The 25000-nt window shown below is 41.5% G+C and overlaps 1 protein-coding gene across 3 annotated transcripts in view; it reads left to right on the top strand.

Annotated features, from left to right (window-relative positions):
* Window positions 1–4250: 4250 nt before the first annotated feature.
* rpp30 (ribonuclease P/MRP 30 subunit) overlaps window positions 4251–25000 on the top strand; it is a 21564-nt gene continuing 814 nt past the window's right edge. Inside the window, exons 1-12 of one of the 3 annotated variants that reach the window (XM_080788483.1) lie at window positions 4251–4377; window positions 5575–5645; window positions 6548–6604; window positions 6998–7063; window positions 9387–9458; window positions 13907–13996; window positions 15614–15730; window positions 20312–20341; window positions 20631–20668; window positions 20963–21042; window positions 21228–21368; window positions 22983–23084. In XM_080788483.1, the coding sequence (XP_080644609.1) occupies window positions 4296–4377; window positions 5575–5645; window positions 6548–6604; window positions 6998–7063; window positions 9387–9458; window positions 13907–13996; window positions 15614–15730; window positions 20312–20341; window positions 20631–20668; window positions 20963–21042; window positions 21228–21368; window positions 22983–23065 (927 nt within the window). In that variant the 5' untranslated portion in view covers window positions 4251–4295 and the 3' untranslated portion in view covers window positions 23066–23084. Of the gene's footprint in view, window positions 4378–5574; window positions 5646–6547; window positions 6605–6997; window positions 7064–9386; window positions 9459–13906; window positions 13997–15613; window positions 15731–20311; window positions 20342–20630; window positions 20669–20962; window positions 21043–21227; window positions 21369–22982; window positions 23426–25000 lie in introns of those variants that run through there. The other 2 variants (XM_080788482.1, XM_080788484.1) reach the window with 2 other exon arrangements.

A 25000-nucleotide genomic window follows, 5' to 3' on the forward strand; every position in this document is an offset into this window, starting at 1 on the left:
CAGCGCGGTCCTAATAGTAACGCATGTTCGCCAACCTTAATGCTGTCGTTTTTATATTTCTCAACAGGGAGCCAATGGAGTGAGGCCTAGACCGACAGGGAGCCAATGGAGTGAGCCCTGGACCAACAGGGAACCAATGAATGGAGTGAGGCCTGGACCAACAGGGAGCCAATGGAGTGAGGCCTGGACCAGCAGGGAGCCAATGGAGTGAGGCCTGGACCAACAGGGAGCCAATGGAGTGAGGCCTGGACCAACAGGGGTAATATGGTCACTCAGTAGACCGTAGGCTAAAGCTATACTTTTATAGGTCAAGTTCAAGGTAAACTTTATTGTCCACAAGGGAAATTTGTCTTGGGCTTTCACCCCAGCTACAGCCACACATAAAACATCAAAGACAACAAAAAATACATTACAGAGGAAGACACAACATTACACAATTGCACACATTATGTGGATAATCTAGCCTCACGTAGTCACCGCTGTTTCAGAGCCTCGTTCAACATCTTAGTTGATGCTGATACAAATTATTTTTAAAATCTGATGTACTTCCACTTTGGTTCTTTGTATCTTCTCCCAGAGGGCGGAAGTACAAACTTGCCCTTTAAAACATGGGTAAACATCACTGACCATTTTTTGAGCCTGTTTTACTGTAGCCTGCTCATAAATAGACTGCAGAGAGGGGAGTTGTCTTACCCCTATGATCTTCCCTGCAGTCTGCACCAATCTGAACAGTTTGGACCTCAGTTGCACTGAGAGATTACCGAACCAAACTGTGATGCCAAACCTGACCAGGCTTTCCAAGACTGCTCGATAGAACACTAACATACATCTTTGGTCAACACCATGAACCCTGAGACGTCGGAGGAAGTGCAGTCTTTGCTGTAGTTTACTGCAGAGACTGTCAACATGTGTATTCCAAGTCATTGAGTTGTCAATACAGATCCCCAAGTATTTATATGAGGAGACCTGTGAGATGGTCGAGTCATGGATGACCACAGGCCTGTGGTCACCAATGCTCTTGGGGTCAAACACCATCTCCTGTGTCTTCTTAACATTAAGAATAAGGTGGTTGTCGTCACACCACTTTACAAAGTTCTGTACCTCTGAAGCCTGGCAGCCAGACTATAGATCACTATATATATATCACTATACATCACAGCGTAGATATTTGTCTTGTACTTGTTGTAACAGAGTACATTATGAGTACAACTCCTTGTACTTGTAACAGAGTACATTATGAGTACAACTCCTTGTACTTGTTGTAACAGAGTACATTATGAGTACAACTCCTTGTACTTGTAACAGAGTACATTATGAGTACAACTCTTTGTACTTGTTGTAACAGAGTACATTATGAGTACAACTCTTTGTACTTGTTGTAACAGACTAGGCTACATTATGAGTACAACTCCTTGTACTTGTAACAGAGTACAGTACGTTCTGAGTACATTCGTTGATACTTTTAATTGAGTATTGTGTAAGTACATCAGTATTTCTCCCATTCGTCTCGCTGTAGGTTAAGGTTAAGGTTAGGTTAGGGTTGTAGGTGGTGCATGGACGCCCCCGTGTGGCGGCAGCCTGACGTTACACACACAACAGTTTCTATTTTCAAACGTCTGTAACTTTAATATAAACGTTTAAAAAAAGAGAATTGCAATGAAGTAAAAAGGACAATATTTACCTCTGAGATGTAGTGTAGTAAATCACACCCGTGTGAAGTGAGGGGCGCAAATATATTAAGGTCTAGGTGATGTAATGGTGATGTAAAACCAGCTGTGTCAAAACAAACATTAAATTCTCTTTATTGTTAATGGCATCTAATGTTTGTGTTTAGGGACAAGATGATGTACATTTTCCCTTCATTGTCAATGTTTTTAAAACAAACTAGGGACTCAAATAATGGATATTGAAAATATACTCTAGTCAAGTACAAATAGGCCTACCTCAAAATAGTTACTTTCTACAACTGGTAATATTATATTATAATATTATTATTAATATTATTATCTAAGTCTACACTTGTTGTCATCCATTTTAGGCGACCTTGAGTGACCTGAAAGGCGCCATATAAATAAAATGTATTATTATTATTATTATCCAGTCAGCACCCCCCCCCCCCCCCCCCCCAATTTTTTTTTTGTAGATCTGCTATTTGTTGAACCAAATGGACCCTGACCCACCCACTAAATGTTAGTGTAATGCTTTATGGCAGTGGTCCCCCAAAAGTGGGGTCTGAGGGGGTCCCCAGGGGGTCCCCAGGGGGTTCCAGGGGGTCCCAGGGGGTCCCCAGGGGGTTCCAGGGGGTCCCCAGGGGGTTCCAGGGGGTCCCAGGGGGTCCCCAGGGGGTTCCAGGGGGTCCCCAGGGGGTCCCCAGGGGGTTCCAGGGGGTCCCCAGGGGGTCCCCGGCTAAATAATAGTTTCTATGGGTCTGTAACTCTGAGAGTGTACAGATGTTAACACTCACAGAGTTACATGAATATTGATTTTTACAATATAAATTGAGGGTCCCAGAGAAAGAAATGCCATTGAATGGGGGTTCCGTAGACGAATGCATGTCAAACTGGGGGGTCCTTAATTGCAATTAAACTGGTTGAGAAACACTGCTAGAACCTTCTCTTATGGGGGTCCCTGTGCATGTCTTTTCAAATGGGGGGTCCGTGGGGTAATTATAGTGTCCATCTGGGGGTCCTTGAGTTTGGGAACCACTGCTTTATGGTGTCGTCCACAGTTTGTTTTGAGTTGTGCTTGAAATGTAGGCTACTGTAATTTTGCAATCTGTCAATAAATGTATCTAACAATCAATCAATCAATCAATCAATCAATTTATTAATTTATTTATTTTACAGGGACAAAGCTCATTAATCAACATTTCATCTGTAGTCCCTGCATGGGCAGGCTCTTAAAAAATGAATGATATGCGTTGATGCCATGTGTGCATATGTGCAAGCAGCCAAGCACCCAACACTACGTCCATACAAAAACAAAGTACAATAGCCTACAGATAAAAGAAAGACAAAGTGTGGTGTGCCTGCACACAACACCATGCGTTGATGCCATGTGTGCATATGTGCAGGGCAGGCACCCACCACTACGTCCATACAAAAACAAAGTACAATACAGATAAAAGAAAAGAAACACAACACCAATCAATCAATCAATCAGACGGGTCCATTTGGTTCCATTTGTACACTCTCAGAGTTAAATGAACCTTGAAAGTTGATGTTACAATGTAAATGGGGGTTTCAGAGATATAAATGCCATTAAATGGGGGTCCGTAGACTAACGCATGTAAAACCTGGGGTCCTTGAAATGAAACGGGTTGAGAATCACTGCTAGAGCCGTAAATATGCAACCAGTGCTTTGAGCTGCGTGTGTAGCAGAATGCATGGAAAAGTGGGTATTAACGCCTCCTGGTGGTGGAATTTTACTGACAGAGGTAGATTTATACTTCTTCCGTACAACAGTGTTTTACAGTCAGTCAGTCCGTCAAGTCGATGTTTAGTCAATTTATTCGAACGCACTTCCGGAAGCTTTCAAATTACTCGTCAAGTTAAAGCGTAAAGATTCTGACGTTAGACGCTGCATTTCCGCTTTCTCTTCAAAATAAAACGTGAGCTCCGTAAATAGCTTTAGCTACTGTTTTATTTTATTTCCATGGCTATTATTACGAGTCACGTGTTTTATTGTTGTTCTAAAGGACAGAACATTATTTAACACAAACTGTCGATTAAATAAAAAATGTTTTAAAACAAATAAAGTCTTGTTTGAGAAGCTAACTAACCACACAGCTAGCTACTTCTATGGTGGAAGCTAGTTAAGCTAGCTAGCTAGGCTGGCTAGCGAAAGTAAACACAACACGTCACATTATAAAATAGAGATTTCCGGCGTGTTACATTTATATTATATTTTTCTCCGGTTACGCCAGTAGAATTCATATCTATATAATTATTATCGTTATAAATACCAGAAGTATTGTAATTTTGATAAAAGTTTGCCTGTTATCACTTATGATCTTATTAGTCCTTGAGCTATATCACATTATTATTATTATTATTATTATTATTATTATTATTATTATTATTATTATTATTATTATTATTATTATTATTATTATTATTATATCACTATCAATCTAGTTTCTAGTATGTTTGTAACATAACTATAAAGACGTCTAGCAACCATTGCTTTCATTGTGAAGTGCTCGGCCGGATGCTGTGTGTGTTCTCATGGTTTCTAAGCTGACACTTCAGAGTAAAGGTTCTCCACACGTGTGTGTGTGTGTTTGTGTCTTCAACATGTCTGTGTTTATGGATCTAAACATCACTTATGGATCTGATAAATCTGATCTGAAGACCCTCATACAGACGGCCGCTCACTGTAAGATATGAACTTTATTAATGTGTGTGTTTATAGATCTAAACATAAATAGATCTGATAAACACACACTGACGACCCTCTCTCTCACACACACACACACACACACACACACACACACACACACACACACACACACACCCCACTGTATTGATGTTATTGATACCATTAGGAGAGACAACAGGCAAACGTTGATCAAAATAACAATTCTTCTACATTCTGTAATTGTGTAGACTTCTGGTTCATTAAGTAATGCAGATGTTTAACAATAATTAAACTCTTGTAACATCATTTTACACTCAATCATTGTTCAGTAACAGTGTTAAATAGCTCTATATTGTGACAGTAATCATTGCTATAGAGTGTGTTTCAGTAACAGTGTTAAATAGCTCTATATTGTGACAGTAATCATTGCTATAGTGTGTGTTCAGTAACAGTGTTAAATAGCTCTATAGTGTGACAGTAATCATTGCTATAGAGTGTGTTCAGTAACAGTGTTAAATAGCTCTATATTGTGGCAGTAATCATTGCTATAGTGTGTGTTCAGTAACAGTGTTAAATAGCTCTATAGTGTGACAGTAATCATTGCTATAGAGTGTGTTTCAGTAACAGTGTTAAATAGCTCTATAGTGTGACAGTAATCATTGCTATAGAGTGTGTTCAGTAACAGTGTTAAATAGCTCTATATTGAGACAGTAATCATTGCTATAGAGTGTGTTCAGTAACTGTTAAATAGCTCTATAGTGTGACAGTAATCATTGCTATAGAGTGTGTTTCAGTAACAGTGTTAAATAGCTCTATATTGTGGCAGTAATCATTGCTATAGAGTGTGTTTCAGTAAGTGTTAAATAGCTCTATATTGTGACAGTAATAGAGGCACAAAGTGATTGGAAAAGTGAGTTTAATGTTGTTTAATTCAATCAGATAGGACTTTTCTGATTGGATCAATGGGCTGTCAATCAGATAGATTTAATCATAATCAGAGCTTCCGTTGCTCCAGACTGTATTTTTATTTTGTTTAATTGTTTATTATTAAAGTAAACAATTAAACAAAATAAGGAAATGCTGTTGATGTCAATCTTCACTGTGTTTATGACACACCCAGCCGACACACACTGTACTGTAACACTGTGTGTGTGTGTGTGTGTGTGTGTGTGTGTGTGTGTGTGTGTGTGTGTGTGTGTGTGTGTGTGTGTGTAGTGGGATACTCCACCGTTGCCATCAACCATGTGTTTGAACCTAAGCCTAAAAAGAAGAAACAACAGAAACAGGTGATTCACTTCATTTAACTTCATTTAGACCCGAGGATGATTCTACAAATGTCTTCTAAATCCTGACAGTTTTCTGTAAAACCCTCATGTTTCTGTCAGTCGTTCTCAACCTTTTTTCATGTCAAGGAGCCCCTGAATGATCTGCCGACCCCCATCTGAATATACGTTGTTCCAGGGACCCCGCCCCCCAGAAGCAAAGATTTGAGTTAAAAACGTTCGCTCTGAAATAATATATATTCAATGATTTGCACCACATTTTCACGATTAAAAAAAATAAGTAGCAGATCTACAAGCTCGATGAGCTTGTAGATCTGCTATGTTTCAACAGCTAAAGTATAACATAATGCTTAAAACACCAAAAGGGGTTCCCGTACAGAATGGGTTAATCTAATTTCATACCGTTGTCGGGCAGAAAGCTCTTTTCTCCATATTTTAACTTTTTGTTTTTGGTAACTTTTTATTCCTGGGGGTCATTGACATGAAATATTGAGAACCACTGATATAGAAACATGAGGTTTAACCCTGTGAGAACCACTGATATAGAAACATGAGGTTTTAACCCTGTGAGAACCACTGATATAGAAACATGAGGTTTTAACCCTGTGAGAACCACTGATATAGAAACATGAGGTTTAACCCTGTGAGAACCACTGATATAGAAACATGAGGTTTAACCCTGTGAGAACCACTGATATAGAAACATGAGGTTTAACCCTGTGAGAACCACTGATATAGAAACATGAGGTTTTAACCCTGTGAGAACCACTGGTATAGAAACATGAGGTATTTCAGAAAACTGTCAGGATTTAGAAGACATTTCTTTAAATTCTGCCGTGAGGCCTAAATGTGTTAACCGTGTTTTTCCTGGTGACTGATACTGTCCTCTTATCTTGTCTTATCAGGAGATTCCCAAACCCACCTGCATCTCTGAGCTGTTTGACAAGCTGCCAATCATCCAGGTATAGTTTGACGAGCTGCCAATCATCCAGGTATAGTTTGACAAGCTGCCAATCATCCAGGTATAGTTTGACGAGCTGCCAATCATCCAGGTATAGTTTGACGAGCTGCCAATCATCCAGGTATAGTTTGACGAGCTGTCAATCATCCAGGTATAGTTTGACGAGCTGTCAATCATCCAGGTATAGGGTTACATCTATATGGATCTTTTGCAAAACGCATATTTCCGTCCTCCATTTAAAAAGAAAATCCCTGCCCATACGACAGAGATATCTGAGTCCACACACACCCATACGACAGAGATATCTGAGTCCACACACACATACGACAGAGATATCTAAGTCCACACACAAACTACTACTACTACTACTGATATTTTATTTGTATTTTTTCAGGGTAAATCCAGACCAATCAGAGTGCTGAACAGGTTGACGTTGAAGGTTTCAGACCCCGGGCACTTTGTGAGTTCATGTTTCCTATTGGTTCATTGTAATGTCAATCATCTTGGATTGTCCGTGAAGAGATGGCAGTGGAGTAGGGCTGACCTTCGATTCCGTATTTGATGATCGATTCCTTTGTTTCGATCGTCGACGCTTCGAAACCCACCGGAAGGGGGGGGGGGGGGGGGGTGCAATGCACGCGATGTGAGCAGTGACTCTTTGGCTTAAACAACGATATAGCGGAGAGAAAGGCATGCTTGGATTGGTCTCATTTATTTTAAACAATAAGCAACAACTGTTGCAGCCTTCATGAAAGCAGGGACGCACAAATAAGTAGGCTTAATAAAACATCCGACCGTAACAAGTCAACTGCCTGAAACAGGCATTACCTCTCCATCAAATAAAAAAAAATATAATTCAAACTCCTCTGTCAATTGTAAACGAATGGTAACATGAATGAACTCTTCAAGCCTGACCACGGTTGATTTGATTGATCATAAAGTTAATGTGACTGAGTGTGCGTATGGGAAAAAATATATAAACTTCACAGATTATAGATCACTTGGAATTATAACAATCTGAGTATTGCCTGAATAATGCCACTAGTGAAATCCCATTTTTTATCGACATGCGATGCCGATGGAGGAATCCCACATAGATAAATTACCTCATAGTCATGCTGCATGCGCTGTTGGTCGATGAAGAATTATAATCCAAGGTTTGTCAATCATATTATGGTTTATGGTTGAAAGTAAACCATAATAAGTAAACTTTAAGAAGAGATCTGCAGTCATTGTGCTGCAGACTGCAGTGCAGAGTGCATGAGAGCAGCTCCGCTTGCTAATTGAGTTGACATATGCGCAACTTCACTGCATGGTATTACAGTAATTATTTATTTGCCAGCACCTGCTCCAATATAGGCCTAAATCAAACTTTATTTATATAGCACATTTAAAACAATAAAAGCTGACCAAAGTGCTGTAGGCCTACAGGCTGAAACAAGTGGAGCATCACCATCGGCGCACAAAAAAAAGCATAATTAAAAGAAAAAACACAGGCAAATAGTATAGGCTACATAATTACAATAATACCATCAGGTGCAATTAAATGCCAAAGAGAAAAGGTGTTTTGGTCTGGGTCTGTAGGAGCTGCTCTGCTGCATGGGAGTTCACAGTGATGGAACAGGTCAGTCTTCAGACAAGAAAAAAAAAAGATATCGCTGGCAACGGCAAAATCAATTCTCTGCATCGCCAAAATAAATCTATAGGCCTAGTTTCATTCGTGCCATTATACTCTCAGCCAATATGCACAACGCAGCGCATGAGATTGCAGATCTTTGAATTTTCGGTGCGCGCACTGAGCGCACTCACCATGTGAATCCAAGCAGGTCCTCACAAGTATAATGTACACCGCCAGGCTCCACAAGGTTCTCAGCGCAATGGCGCATCGATAAAAGTTGGGATTTTATAGTGGCATTATTCAGGCAATACTCAACAGATTGTTATAATTCCAAGTGATCTATAATCTGTGAAGTTAGTTAGACATTTAGAGGGGCAGGACAGTGGCGTGCACAGACATTTAGAGGGGCAGGACAGTGGCGTGCACAGACATTTAGAGGGGCAGGACAGTGGCGTGCACAGACATTTAGAGGGGCAGGAGGTGCTCAAGTGAAAAAAGGGCACCTTGTGCAGCGAGTGGAACCGGCTGGTTGCCTTAACCCATTTTGGTGTTAGCATTATGGTATGCTTTAGCTATTGAAAAATAGCAGATCTACAAGCTCATAGCGCGCGCTACGAGCTTGTAGATCTGCTATAGTTTTTAATGGAAGAACCACTGACATAGAAACATAGCTTTAGATTGTGGGGGCCTAAATAATATAGTAGAAGCGTTTTTTATCAAGAATTGATCAATGTCACCACCATGGTCCACACACTACAAATTAAGATTTACATGGTGCTTCAGTACGTTGACAAGCTTCACGATTAAAACAAAAAAAAGGTTTTAAATACTTCACTTTATGCACAATTAATTGAGAATATATGAAAGTGTTAGTTTTTTAATTATATTACGGAAGAAAATGAACTTTTTACACAATGTTCGAAATCATTAAGATTGACCGCCGTACTGCGTGTGTGCGTGCGTGCATGTGTGCGTGCGTGTGTGTGCGTGTGTGTGTGTGTGTGTGCGTGTGTGCGTGCGTGTGTGTGCGTGTGTGTGTGTGTGTGTGTGTGTGTGTGTGTTTGTGTGTGTGCGTGTGTGTGCGTGTGTGTGTGTGTGTGTGTGTGTGTGTGTGTGTGTGTGTGCGTGTGCGTGTGTGTGCGTGTGTGTGTGTGTGTGCGTGCAGAAGAACGGGTCTCAGGACTACAGAGGGTTTGACCTGCTAGCCGTCCATCCGTCAACAGAGAAACTGTTTCATGTGAGTTTATAATATATTATATATATTATATTATTATATATATTATATTTAATTTCATTAGAGTTTAGTTTAGTTTAGTTTAGTTTATTTAGGATCCCCATTCGCTGTTACACCCTGCAACAGCTATTCTACCTGGGGGTCCTCACAGAATAATATACATACAAAATTTTAAATAAAAACAACATTACAGATATCACAAAAGAAATACATTAAAGCATAACAACCACGGTTAGTGCATTCACTCTAGATTACATTAACTGGTATATTGACATAAACAGAATTACAATTTTGCCATATAAAGTATTTTCTTAAAATGCCTTTTACCCTTAATTTCTGTAATGCATACTGGTAGAGAGTTCCATAAAGTCATTGCCCTGTACATGTATTCTTCATTGCATCAGTTCTTGGCTTTAAGGCACTGTAAATTGACCCATTGCAACGTGTCTGGTATTATGTATATGTCTATCACTGGTATAATGAATACATTTATATAAGCATTTTGGTTTTTTATTTGAACAAATGTCCACCAACAGCCATGACAGCTTCTGATGATTTAACAGTGTACTAGATCTAGGATTGCAGTTCAGGGCAAGGCGAGCTGCCTTATTCTGGGCTATTTGTAATGTACGCAGGTCCTTTTTAGCTGCATTGGACCACACAACTGGACAATAGTCACTAGTGCCTGGATGACCTGGACAGCAGATGTTGGAGTTAACCCATTCTGACCTGAGATCAGATTCATACGAGGTTTCCACTGGACACACACTGGGTCTGATTAACCCATTCTGACCTGAGATCAGATTCTAAAAAATGTCAGTCTTTCTTCGATTTATCAAAAATAGCAGACCTACAAGCTCGTAGCGCGCCACTCGGTGGCGCGCTATGAGCTTGTAGATCTGCTATTTTTCAATAGCTAAAGCATAACATGATGCCAACACCAAAATGGGTGCCCGGTCAGAATGGGTTAAAAACTCAGCACATCTCCTAATCATGGACAAACCCCCCCCCCCCCCCCCTCCCATTTTCTTAGTTATGTTTTGAATATGAGTAGACCATGTTAGATGACCCCAAGTAGTTTTGTTTCATCTACCTGCTCAACTGCTAGATTGCTCAGATTCAGATTCAATTTGGGTTTTGACTTGAGCATAATTATGCTGTGATCCAAATACAATTTGGATTTGGTCTTTGAGATGTTCAGGACCATCCTGTTGTTCACCACCCACTCTGATATGTTCTGTAGTTCCTTGTTAAGAGCTACAGACAGATCTTCCACATTAGTGGCAGACATATACAAAGTAGTGTCGTCAGAATACATGGCTATATTGGCATGTCATTTGTAAATATAGTGAACAACAAAAGGACCTAAGCAACTTCCTTGTGGAATTCCACAGTGTCTCAGAGACTCCCATTATAGTATACTCTCTGTGATCTGCTGGATGAATAGCTTTTTATCCACCTTAGTGAATATAAGGTAAAACCATAACATGAAAGTTTGTCAAGCAATAGATTGTGATCAATAATGTCAAACGTGGCACTAAAATCTAACAGTACAGACCCCACTATAGTCCCTTAGAATCCACATTCATTAGACAGTCCTCTATTAACTGTGTCAGTGCTGTACATGTAGAAAGCCCATCTCTGTAGGCGTGTTGAAAGTCAGTATTCAATACATTCTCAGAGAAATATGATTGAATTTGGTTAAATACATATTTTTTCCCATTAATTTAGCAAGAACTGGCAGAATGCTAATAGGGCGGCTGTTAACTCCTGTGATGTTTGTTTTAGAATCTTTTTGGTATTGGAATAACTTTAGCTTCCTTCCATATTTTAATATATTAAAATATATCTATTTTTCAAGCTTTGGTTAAAAATGTGAGTAATATGATTAGTTAGGAGGGGCACGGTGGCACAGTTGGTAGTGCTGTCGCCTCACAGCTAGAAGGTCCTGGGTTCGATTCCCGCTGGGGACGCTGTGGGCACTGGCGGCGTGTTCCCTCCTCCGCGTCATCAGTGCCCATACCCGAGGCGGGGGTTGGTGAAAGGGCCTTTCTGTGTGGAGTTTGCATGTTCTCCCCGTGTCCCCTAGGGTAGATACCCTCACAAAAACATGCCGTAATCCTGGTCTCTAAAACTACCTCCCCCTGGCCAGCCGGGGCGCCTGATGGAGGGGAAAGGAACTGGTCGGAATAACGTGTCTCTTCCACGCGCTACGTCCGGCCGGGGAAATTCCCCTCTGTCAGGTGAAAAGAAGCAGCTTGGACTCCTCATGCATAGAAGGAGGCATGAGGTCAGTCCGCTGCCCCCCCAGGTTGGCAGAGGAAGTGTAGCGCCCAGGATTACATTAGATAATTGGCACTGGTTGGTAAGAAAAACTGGGTTACAAAATCGTGGGATAAAAATTAAATAAGGATTAGTTAGGGTTAACCCTACCAGGTGGATTATTTACCAGGTGTATTAGTTACCAGGTGTATTAGTTACCAGGTGGATTAGTTACCAGGTGGATTAGTTACCAGGTGGATTAGTTACCAGGTGGATTAGTTACCAGGTGTATTACCAGGTGGATTAGTTACCAGGTGTATTACCAGGTGTATGTATTGTATTGCATTGTATACTTTATTAGTCTCCCGAGGAAGAAATGTGTCTTAGACAAAGGGCCCGCATGCAAGCGTAGCCCTAGTCCATGTCGCCACAGTGCAGCGCCAAAAACATCTTTCTTGCATCATAGAAAAAAAGAAAGAAAGGGAGGATGGGGGATGGGGGGGGGGGGGGGGGGGGAAGCATGTGTTTAGGGTCGGGGGCTTGGGCCAGGCACAAAAAAGCTCTCTTCCTACGCAAGCCATCGAAGGGATGGGCTGCGCGGGGGGAGGAAAAAAGATACCTAGCTGCCGGGGGGGGGGCGGTTGTGTGTAAGACATGTGCGTCCATGAGAACAGTTCGGTGGAAAGTTCATTTCCCATGTGTTTGTGTAAGTGTGTGTTCCTGGCATATCTCCCCAAGGTCATGTCACGTTGCCTCAAAGTCCTGCGTTATCATGGCAGTTCAGTGGAAACGAACACGGCCCATAGTCTGAAGACACAACAACAGGTGTCAGGGAGGGTGGGGGTTGAGGTGGGGGGGGGGGGGGGGGCAGAGGATCCTTTCTTGCGCTGTCTCTTCTTGTGGAGATTGTCAATTGGGGGGGAATCCAGATTCATGTTTAGATCGAGGTATGGCAATATGGCTATTTCTCCTCTATGTCCGTTATGGCTCTCTGTCCGTCATGGCTCTCGGGCGCTGACCTGTTCCAAGATCGTGTCCATCTTCTGATGCATCTGCAGGGCGCTGGCCTGTTCCAAGATCGTGTCCATCTTCTGATGCATCTGCAGGGCGCTGGCCTGTTCCAAGATCGTGTCCATCTTCTGATGCATCTCCCCAAGTGCCCTGCCCAGCTCGGCATGGCAGGCAGCATAGGGGCTCCGTTCAGCGTTGCCATTTTCCAATTCTTCGGTACACAAGACCAATGCACAGCCCAATCAGCAGAAATCCTGTAACCACAATCCAAATAGATATGCCTCTTCTACGCTGATAGTCGGGGGAAGATCCATCAGGGTATTGAGCGGGCTCTCCAGAACCCCAATTTACATGAAAAAATAAAAAAAATGTTGTCCATCACGTACAGAGACCAGCACACTAATTCCATGATTAGTTCCATGTTTTGATAGTTTCAGGGTTTTCGAAGAGACAGTGTAGAATAGACGCTCTGAGCAGGGAGTACAGACAGGGAGGGAGAGAGGGGAAAGAAGCGTCCGCCCTCTTCAAGAGGCAAGATAGAAAGCCAGAACTTGCCATCAAGGTTATCCAGGCCTGCAGACTTCTCACTGTGTGTTGAAAGTAACCGTTTCTCCACCACCTCAGAGCTGATGGGTTCAAAACTAAACACACAGGACTTATTATTCATAATTGTGTCTGATATAGAGGAAACACAATGCACTTCATTACAAGACATATCCTTTCTTAACCTTTCTACTTTGCTGGTGAAAAAGTTGTTAAAGTATTGTATGTGTCATATGGCTTAGTGATAAAAGCCCCATCCACCTCAATCTCACACTATTAAAAATCTACAAATATCACACTATAAAAATCCATACATCTCACACTATAAAAATCCACAAATCTCACACTATTAAAAATCTACAAATCTCACAGTATGTTTTCTAACTGGAGCATGCTTGTCAGCTATTGACAGAAATAACTGCATAAACAAATTCAGTTAATTTATCTGACGCTGTTAATCCAGGGTGATTTACACATTCAATTCAATTCAATTCAATAATTTATTTGCCATGAAACTATGCGTCTACTACGCTCTTAAATAATAGGGCAAATTGGAAAACTAATGGTTTTTGTATTTTTTTTGCTGTGTGTGTGTGCATGCGTGCGTGTGTGTGTGTGTGTGTGTGTGTGTGCAGGCAGCCTGTATGGAGTACTGTGTAGACATTGTGTGTGTGACGGTGACGGAAAAGCTGCCCTTCTTCTTCAAGAGACCCTCTGTGAACGGGGTGAGTTCATGCACGCACACACACACACACACACACACACACACACACACGCACATGCACACACACACACACACACACACACACACACACACACACACACACACACACACACACACACATGCGCGGAGACACATTTTAAATTAAAAAGAGAGACAGTAAATCATGTGTGTCGATCTCGATCCCACCATCATCAGATTCCTGTAAATATTTAGCCTGACCCTATTTATGATAAAAAGTGATTTCCAGTCCAGATCTGGATGTTTTTAGTGTCCATGCGTACCTGTTTAGGGCCGTCACCATTTAAACACATTAACCCATTCTGACCGGGCACCCATTTTGGTGTTGGCATCATGTTATGCTTTAGCTATTGAAAAATAGCAGATCTACAAGCTCATAGCGCGCCACTCGGTGGCGCGCTATGAGCTTGTAGGTCTGCTATTTTTGAAAAATTCGAAGAACGACTGACATTTTTAGAATCTGATCTCAGGTCAGAATGGGTTAATCAGACCAGTGTGTGTCCCGTGGAAACCTCGTATGAATCTGATCTCAGGTCAGAATGGGTTAAAGATTGGAACGTTAACGTTTGTATTTCTGATCTGTGATCACAAATCTCACATCAGGGCAGAACTTAACCCATCTAGGTGTGCCGCATTTTCACGATTTTTCTAAAATAGCAGACCTCTTACATAGTGCTTAACCCATTCTGACCTGAGATCAGATTCATACGAGGTTTCCACTGGGACACACACTGGTCTGATGAACCCATTCTGACTTGAGATCAGATTCTAAAAAATGTCAGTCGTTCTTCGATTTTTCAAAAATAGCAGACCTACAAGCTCATAGCGCGCCACTCGGTGGCGCGCTATGAGCTTGTAGATCTGCTATTTTTCAATAGCTAAAGCATAACATGATGCTAACACCAAAACGGGTTCCCGGTCAGAATGGGTTAAAACACCGAAAGGGGTTCCCGCCCAGAATGGGTTAAATATAAAAATTGCGAAAAATTGCGAAACCGCGGAAATACAAGCTTACAGCTTGTAGATCTGCTATTTGTGCTACATTTGAAAATGTAGGGACATGTTTCATAATTCATTCATAATGTCATAATTGTGATTCTCTGAAATAGTTGAGATTTGGGCGCTTCTGTAAAAAGCTTGTAGATCTGGTCCTCGTTCATTCCCTATGCCCCATGTAGTGCACTACTTTGGGGTTCCGCCATTTTGTTTTAGTGTCCGAATGTGTAGTGAGCATTTTTTGCACCCTAATGTATAGTGGACTGAAGTATCCCACAATGCACCGGGAGTCGTAGTCTGAATTGGGGTCGAAATCTGAATTGGGGTCCCAGAGATAGAAATGAGGGACTGTAGCCTAATTCAGGTCAAACGGGCCCTTAATGAAAATGGTTGAGAATCACTGCTGAATCACTGCTGTGTGTGTGTGTGTGTGTGTGTGTGTGTGTGTGTGTGTGTGTGTGTGTGTGTGTGTGTGTGTGTGTGTGTGTGTGTGTGTGTGTGTGTGTGTGTGTGTGTGTGTGTGTGTGTGTGTGTGTGTGTGTGTGTGTGTGTGTGTGTGTGTGTGTGTGTGTGTGTGTGTGTGTGTGTGTGTGTGTGTGTGCAGGCTATAGAGCGAGGCGTGGTCTTTGAGATCTGTTACTGTGAAGCGATCAGAGATTCAACCATGAGGAGATTCACCATCTGTAACTCTGTGTGTCTGAACGACAAGACCCACGGGAAGGTACGCACGCACTCACGCACGCACGCACACACGCACGCACGCGAGCGAGCCACGGACCACCATTTGATGACATTTAGCCTTTCAAGCCTGTCACACCCCTGTCTCAGGCGAGGGTAATATGAACACAAGGATGGCGAGGCAACGCAGTTGGGCAGAGTTTAACCCATTCTGACCTGAGATCAGATTCATACGAGGTTTCCACTGGACACACACTGGTCTGATGAACCCATTCTGACCCGAGATCAGATTCTAAAAAATGTCAGTCGCTCTTCGATTTTTCAAAAATAGCAGACCTACAAGCTCGTAGCGCGCCACTCGGTGGCGCGCTATGAGCTTGTAGATCTGCCATTTTTCAATAGCTAAAGCATGACATGACGCTGACACCAAAATGGGTTCCCGTTCAGAATGGGTTAAGAGTTGTTTATTTTCCCCAAGTGCAATAAGTGACAAAAACCAAATACAGAGGAGACCGAAACATCTGTAATAGAAAATAAAATATATATATTCAAAACCAAGTGTTTCATTTTATATAGATATGTAAATCAAAGCAATCATTTTAAATTATATATAATATAATCCAGTATGTACAAATCAGGCCTTAATATAAAGCAAATCAAACACCATTATAATAAATAACATTTCTGGAAATCATAGCTTCAAATTGACATATTGGTTGTTCAGTTTGACCCACCAGTTTTGGAGATATGGCTTATAGAGTGATGTCTTGCAGAGAAACAGTGAGTTGAGAAAACAGGCTTGAAAGGTTCACTGTGGACTCTAACATTACACCTAGCTACATGTTTAATCAGTTATTTCATATTTACACGTCTTCTGTGGACTCTAACATTACACCTAGATACAGTACATGTTAATGCATTTATTTCATATTTACACGTCTTCTGTGGACTCTAACATTACACCTAGCTACATGTTTAAGCATTTATTTAATTTGTACATGTCTATTTCAGCTCTGACATTTATTTCTACTATGCTCTGGTATGTGAAGAGTCACAACAGTTAGTCTTGTTTTCTCCTCTCCTGAACACTTAGGGCCGATTCATACTCCTATTTTAGAGCCGAATAAAAGTCGGTTCGGCGCTGTAGAGCCTACAATTTGACGTCATTTGAGGTTCGGGGGGGGCGGGTACCGTCCTAAAGTCGGCTCTTCGGTGCTACTGAAAATGTCTGACGAGCCGAAATCATTTCCGCACTACAGCGCCGAAACAGCGGTAAAATAGGAGTATGAATCGGCCCTAAGTCTTGTTTTCTCCTCTCCTGAACAGTTAGTCTTGTTTTCTCCTCTCCTAAACACTTAGTCTTGTTTTCTCCTCTCCTGAACAGTTAGTCTTGTTTTCTCCTCTCCTAAACACTTAGTCTTGTTTTCTCCTCTCCTCAACACTTAGGTCACATTCTCACCTAATACTTCGGTAGACTCGAATGCGTATGGGCGGGGATTTTGGAATTCTTGCATATTTAATTGCCTGCGGTTTGCCTTCACACTGTCATTCGCAGCAATTGGAAACGCAGCAGGGGGGACCTTTATCAATGTGTTCCATTCATAAACTAGCCTACACAGTGAAATGATAAATCTATGGTGATAAAATTATACTCATAACGTGCATGTGTCGTGCCGTCTGGGGGACCCCCCCCCTCTCTCTCTCTTTCTCTCTCTCTCTCTACGCAAGCAGCCACACACTGTTCTTTTGGGCATGGAGGCACAGCGCTGCATGAGCGCACTGATATAACTCCCCAGTCCCCACACAGTGACAGCACTGCATGTTTATTGTTTACGGCACGCACAGACAGACAGACAGAATATTCTGTAGGCTATAATAGGCTACACTGCAGTGTTTTTATGTGTTTTCTTAAGCAATTGATTAATGTACACGTCCTCATTTCGATCAGGGCTTCAGACAGTCTCCTCATTCGACCACGTCTATCCACAGTAACGGGACATCTTTGCGCTGCGTAAAATATGCCTTCTCCGTCTCCAACTGTGTTCAGCTCCTCACGCGCCACATTGTTTGCTTAATTTCCTTTATTTACTGCGGATTGCATTCACACCTGCACCGAATCGTAATCAAGTGCGACTGGAAGCGAAGCGAAACCCCCGTTTTTGGACGGAGTAAAATGTGGTTCTTTGCTGCGCATTAGGATTCAAATGAGCCTTCACACCTGCCAAACGAAGCGCACTTTCTGAAAATGCGCAGCAGGATTCGTTTTAATCGCAGCAAAGCTCTCTGGTGAGAATGTGACCTTAGTCTTGTTTTCTCCTCTCCTCAACACTTAGTCTTGTTTTCTCCTCTCCTCAACACTTAGGCCCAATCCCAATTCGTTTTTTAACCCTACCCCTCAGCCCTTGCCCCTTCCCCTTGTCCCTACATAATGAGTGTCAAGGGGTAGGGAGATAAATCATCCCCCTAGGAATTGGAACGTCCCTAAATATTGAAGGTCCCTTGTAGATATTGATATACAACCTGTTCTCAGAAAATAGCTGATCTGCAAGCTCACTACCAGTGGTCCCCAAACTTTGATGGCATTTCTGTCTCTAGGACCCCCAATTTATATTGTAATATCAATGTCAATTAACTCTGAGAGTGTACAAACTATCATTTAGCCCATAACCCACTTTGGAAACTGCTTTCCATTTGATTTATGCTGTAGAGATGGAACGTAAATATAACATTGCTGTGGTTATGATGAAATAAATATATTGTAATTTTGTCTCATGTTGGTAGCCCACCATGCAGAATGTAATTCAGCTAGATATAGCTCATTCTGACACCTGCTCAACAGTTGTACCTGATTCATTGATTATTGTATTAACAGTTTGTATAGCATGGGTACAGATACAGGGTTAGAAAAAGGAAAAACTATTTACAGTATAGAAAGAAGGGGCTGTGGTCACTGGTCATTGTTTTTAATATCATTAAGAACAGAGTAATTTTCTATCAATGAAAATGCCATCGTGATTCATCTCCATTCAATGTACAGTCTGCACAGCAGCCTGCAATCTGTTCCATAGCTGGTTTGCCTGGGGAAAAAACAACAAGCATTGCTAATTAGTTATGTAAGTTTTGCAACTTGTGGGGATTATCTTAACATTGGTCATGATAAAACCATAGCTATCACTGCAGCGAGTAGCCGTTATGCAGCGACAGCGTTATTTAGGTACAGTAGGCTATTTCACGGCTTTTAAGAGCTCCAAAACTGCAGAATGTTGACATCGTGGTCTGGGGGGTCGGACTGATGCCTGCTAATAAGCTAGCTTGCTTCCGAGTTGTATCACCGGGGCACCGGCGATAAATAAAAAATAATAAAGCGCCGAAGCGGCGCCAAATGAATGGGTAACGTTGTATGAATGCAACGCCGTATCATATCGTTAGTTCACGTGAGGTAACGTTAACCTTTGCTAGAGATTGCGATATTTTTGGCGATGCAGATTTTTAATACATTCAAATAATACTTATTATAATATTTTTCCATAATAAAGGACATAAAAGGCTTCTTACCTCGTCCGCCTTTCAGCCCTCAGTGATGTTGCTCCGTTTTAAGTCCCGTCGAGATATCCCTTCAAACGAAGGGGATTCTACCCCTCGCCCTCGGCCCTACCCCTCGCTCCACAGACAATTGAGATAACACTTCCCCCTCACGTGAACGCGCATAAGCAAGGGCAAGGGCTAAGGGCCAGGACGAAGGGGGGAATTGGGATTGAGCCTTAGGGCCGATTCATACTCCTGTTTCGGCGCTGTAGTGCCGAAATGATTTCGGCTCGTCAGAAAATTTCAGTAGCACCGAAGAGCCGACTTTAGGACGACTGACGAGCCGAAATCATTTCGGCACTACAGCGCCGAAAGAGGAGTATGAATCAGCCCTTAGTCTTGTTTTCTCCTCTCCTCAACAGTTAGTCTTGTTTTCTCCTCTCCTGAACACTTAGTCTTGTTTTCTCCTCTCCTCAACACTTAGTCTTGTTTTCTCCTCTCCTCAACACTTAGTCTTGTTTTCTCCTCTCCTCAACAGTTAGTCTTGTTTTCTCCTCTCCTGAACACTTAGTCTTGTTTTCTCCTCTCCTGAACACTTAGTCTTGTTTTCTCCTCTCCTCAACACTTAGTCTTGTTTTCTCCTCTCCTGAACACTTAGTCTTGTTTTCTCCTCTCCTCAACAGTTAGTCTTGTTTTCTCCTCTCCTCAACAGTTAGTCTTGTTTTCTCCTCTCCTGAACACTTAGTCTTGTTTTCTCCTCTCCTGAACACTTAGTCTTGTTTTCTCCTCTCCTCAACAGTTAGTCTTGTTTTCTCCTCTCCTCAACAGTTAGTCTTGTTTTCTCCTCTCCTCAACAGTTAGTCTTGTTTTCTCCTCTCCTCAACAGTTAGTCTTGTTTTCTCCTCTCCTCAACACTGTTTTCTCCTCCTGAGCAGTCTTGCCACCATGACTGTCTCTTTATCAAATGATGAAAACAATAATTTTACTCTAAATAGATTCACAATAGATAGATTAATTCATGAATAGATTAATAGATTAATTAATTAATAGTTTAATTAATTAGTAGAGGAATCTTCTGTTTTTTTAAATTCTCCCTCAGAATATTATCATCTCCAGTGGAGCCAAGGAGGTGAGACATCTGCCTGTCTGTCTGTCTGTCTGTCTGTCTGTCTGTCTGTCTGTCTGTCTGTCTGTCTGTCTGTCTGTCTGTCTGTCTGTCTGTCTGTCTGTCTGTAGCAGATCTACAAGCTCATAGTGCCGCACTATGAGCTTGTAGATCTGCTATTTTTCAATAGCTATATATTACATAATCCAATAGGGGTTCCCGCCCAGATTGGGTTAAAACACAAACACTCAAATGTAGTGAAAGTAATCCACAAAATGCAAATACTCTACTGTCTGTTCTGCTCTCTCCTCAGCCAATGGACATGAGAGGACCCTATGACATCACCAACCTGTATCCTTATATGGTAGTGGTTCCCAACCAATCAGACCTTTCTATCAGTATCGCACGTCATTAGCAGATCTACAAGCTCACAACGTGTCAGCGTAGACAGGCTACTTTTTATTAAAGTTTTAAAATAGTAAAACTTTAATAGTAAAACATGGCTATGGCCCATTTAAACCCGAGCACACACACACACACACACACACACACACACACACACACACACACACACACACACACACACACACACACACGCACACACACAGGTTATGGTTATCAGATCTTTAACCCCTCGCTGTCCAGAGCGTTGCTGTTCGGTCTGTCTGTGTCTGATGCCAAAGACGCTGTCTCTGGAACCTGTCGATCTGCGCTGATGCATGCTGGTAAACCTGTCTGTCTGTCTGTCTGTCTGTCTGTCTGTCTGTCTGTTTTAAATTGTAAATTGTAGTGGCCGTGTTGAATCTCTGTGCTGTGTGTTTTAGTAATTAGTAATTAGTAATTAGTAATAGTAATTATTAATTAGTAATAGTAATATTAATGGTAATCTCTGTCCTGTGTGTTTTTTCAGAGACAAGAAATGCAGCATCTGGAATCGTTTACACTGTAAAAACCCCTCTGAACACTGCAAACCAACATGGAGTCACCCCTCTGAAAACTACAAAACAACATGGAGTCACCCCTCTGAAAACTACAAAACAACATGGAGGAGGTGAGGAAAACTACAAACCCCACTAAAACGCCAAACTCACGAGAACTACAGAACAAAAAACTGATCCCACAAAAACTACAAAACCCACAAAACTACAGAATAATAAATTATCACTACCAGTAAGATGCCCTGAGGGCGAGAAGCATCTGCTGGGCGTTCTAAAAAAATAATGTTTAATCACATTTTTATCAAAACTACGGGGACACAAAAGCGACACAAAAGTAGGACCCGGAAGTAACTCTGGAGGCGGCGCTCACTTCACGGCTAAAATACTGAATAGAACTACATTATGCTGCCTGTCTGTGGTTTATAGAACTACAGATGCTGCCTGTCTGTGGTGTTTATAGAACTACAATATGCTGCCTGTCTGTGGTGTTTATAGAACTACAATATGCTGCCTGTCTGTGGTGTTTATAGAACTACAGATGCTGCCTGTCTGTGGTGTTTATAGAACTACAATATGCTGCCTGTCTGTGGTGTTTATAGAACTACAGATGCTGCCTGTCTGTGGTGTTTATAGAACTACATTATGCTGCCTGTCTGTGGTTTATAGAACTACAGATGCTGCCTGTCTGTGGTGTTTATAGAACTACAATATGCTGCCTGTCTGTGGTGTTTATAGAACTACAGATGCTGCCTGTCTGTGGTGTTTATAGAACTACAATATGCTGCCTGTCTGTGGTGTTTATAGAACTACAGATGCTGCCTGTCTGTGGTGTTTATAGAACTACAGATGCTGCCTGTCTGTGGTGTTTATAGAACTACAATATGCTGCCTGTCTGTGGTGTTTATAGAACTACAATATGCTGCCTGTCTGTGGTGTTTATAGAACTACAATATGCTGCCTGTCTGTGGTGTTTATAGAACTACAATATGCTGCCTGTCTGTGGTGTTTATAGAACTACAATATGCTGCCTGTCTGTGGTGTTTATAGAACTACAATATGCTGCCTGTCTGTGGTGTTTATAGAACTACAGATGCTTCCTGTCTGTGGTGTTTATAGAACTACAATATGCTGCCTGTAGGGTTAGGGTTAGGTGTCAAAGGGAGTTTGTTGTTATATTATTATTATTATTATTATTATTATTTATATCCTTATTCATACCATTTTGTCTTGATAAACCTGCACTATCCACATGTTTCAACCACATTCAATTGATTTGCTAAAAGGTTACTGTATCGATTTGAAATCATTGAATCGTGTTCATATCGTTGCAACATGCATAATAATATGATAAATTAATCCACTGATTAATAATTAATATCAATTAAACCGTCCAAACTGTCGGTGGAGTCAAAAAAAGGTTACTCTAGAAAGAATAATAAAATGTTCCAAGTACGATACTGACCTGAGATCAGATTGTAAAAATGTCTGTTTGAAAATGACAGTTTTCTGAAAAAGCTATGTTTCTATGTCAGTCGTTCTTCGATTTTTCAAAAAATAGCAGACCTACAAGCTCGTAGCGCGCCACTCGGTGGCGCGCTACGAGCTTGTAGATCTGCTATTTTTAAATAGCTAAAGTATAACGTAATGCTAACTCTCCTCCCCTCCCCTCCCCTCCTCTCCCCTCCCCTCCCCTCCCCTCCCCTCCTCTCCTCTCCTCTCCTCTGTAGAGACCACATCCACCTCAGAGGGAGCGGTGGCGCCCCCTTCAGCCAAGAAAGCCAAACTACAGCCGCCAGAGAGCGACGTGTGAACACAATGCCTGTTTCACTGTGAGACTGAGATGTTATCATTTATTATATTATGATTACTTATATTACATCTATTACATTATGATTACTTATATTACATAGTATAGTATGATAGTATAAAAAGTATTATTTTAGTTTTGTGGTACCGAGACGTCACATGGTGTTGCATCGTTGGGTCAACCAATACCTGACAAGTATTTGTGTAGATCTGTAAGCCCTCAGGCAGAGACAACTGGTTCATAGAGTATTTAGATCTGTAAGCCCTCAGGCAGAGACAACTGGTTCATAGAGTATTTAGATCTGTAAGCCCTCAGGCAGAGACAACTGGTTCATAGAGTATTTAGATCTGTAAGCCCTCAGGCAGAGACAACTGGTTCATAGAGTATTTAGATCTGTAAGCCCTCAGGCAGAGACAACTGGTTCATAGAGTATTTAGATCTGTAAGCCCTCAGGCAGAGACAACTGGTTCATAGAGTATTTAGATCTGTAAGCCCTCAGGCAGAGACAACTGGTTCATAGAGTATTTAGATCTGTAAGCCCTCAGGCAGAGACAACTGGTTCATAGAGTATTTAGATCTGTAAGCCCTCAGGCAGAGACAACTGGTTCATAGAGTATTTAGATCTGTAAGCCCTCAGGCAGAGACAACTGGTTCATAGAGTATTTAGATCTGTAAGCCCTCAGGCAGAGACAACTGGTTCATAGAGTATTTAGATCTGTAAGCCCTCAGGCAGAGACAACTGGTTCATAGAGTATTTAGATCTGTAAGCCCTCAGGCAGAGACAACTGGTTCATAGAGTATTTAGATCTGTAAGCCCTCAGGCAGAGACAACTGGTTCATAGAGTATTTAGATCTGTAAGCCCTCAGGCAGAGACAACTGGTTCATAGAGTATTTAGATCTGTAAGCCCTCAGGCAGAGACAACTGGTTCATAGAGTATTTAGATCTGTAAGCCCTCAGGCAGAGACAACTGGTTCATAGAGTATTTAGATCTGTAAGCCCTCAGGCAGAGACAACTGAGCATCACAATAAACAATATTTTTGGGCCCAACAAATAATTAGAACGAAGGAGAAAAAAAAGGCACTTTTTATTAGAGTTCTTCTTTCTAATTATTAGTTCGGCCCCAAAAACGATTGTTCTACACAATAGATCCACACATAAATACTCTATGAACCAGTTGTCTCTGTCTGAGGGCTTACAGATCTACACATAAATACTCTATGAACCAGTTGTCTCTGCCTGAGGGCTTACAGATCTACACATAAATACTCTATGAACCAGTTGTCTCTGTCTGAGGGCTTACAGATCTACACATAAATACTCTATGAACCAGTTGTCTCTGTCTGAGGGCTTACAGATCTACACATAAATACTCTATGAACCAGTTGTCTCTGCCTGAGGGCTTACAGATCTACACATAAATACTCTATGAACCAGTTGTCTCTGCCTGAGGGCTTACAGATCTACACATAAATACTCTATGAACCAGTTGTCTCTGTCTGAGGGCTTACAGATCTACACATAAATACTCTATGAACCAGTTGTCTCTGTCTGAGGGCTTACAGATCTACACATAAATACTCTATGAACCAGTTGTCTCTGCCTGAGGGCTTACAGATCTACACATAAATACTCTATGAACCAGTTGTCTCTGTCTGAGGGCTTACAGATCTACACATAACTACTGTCCCGGCCACGGATGTCAGAACCGCAGGTAGATCTGAAACTTGTAGATCAGATTTTATATAGTTTGGTGCTTTTATCTTTTTTTATTTTTATTTTTATTTTTCAACATGAGAAAGATTCATAATGTTTTAGGTTCTATATTGTTCGGTTCTTTATGTTAAATAAAACAACTGATAATTAAAGCGTCTCTTCAATAGTTTTCACTTAGTTTTAGTCACATTTTAGTCACCTGGAATTATTTTGTGTTAGTCT

This window comes from Protomyctophum bolini (genome assembly GCF_963924005.1).
Source record: "Protomyctophum bolini genome assembly, chromosome: 18".
In the NCBI taxonomy this organism is placed as follows: Eukaryota; Metazoa; Chordata; class Actinopteri; order Myctophiformes; family Myctophidae; genus Protomyctophum; species Protomyctophum bolini.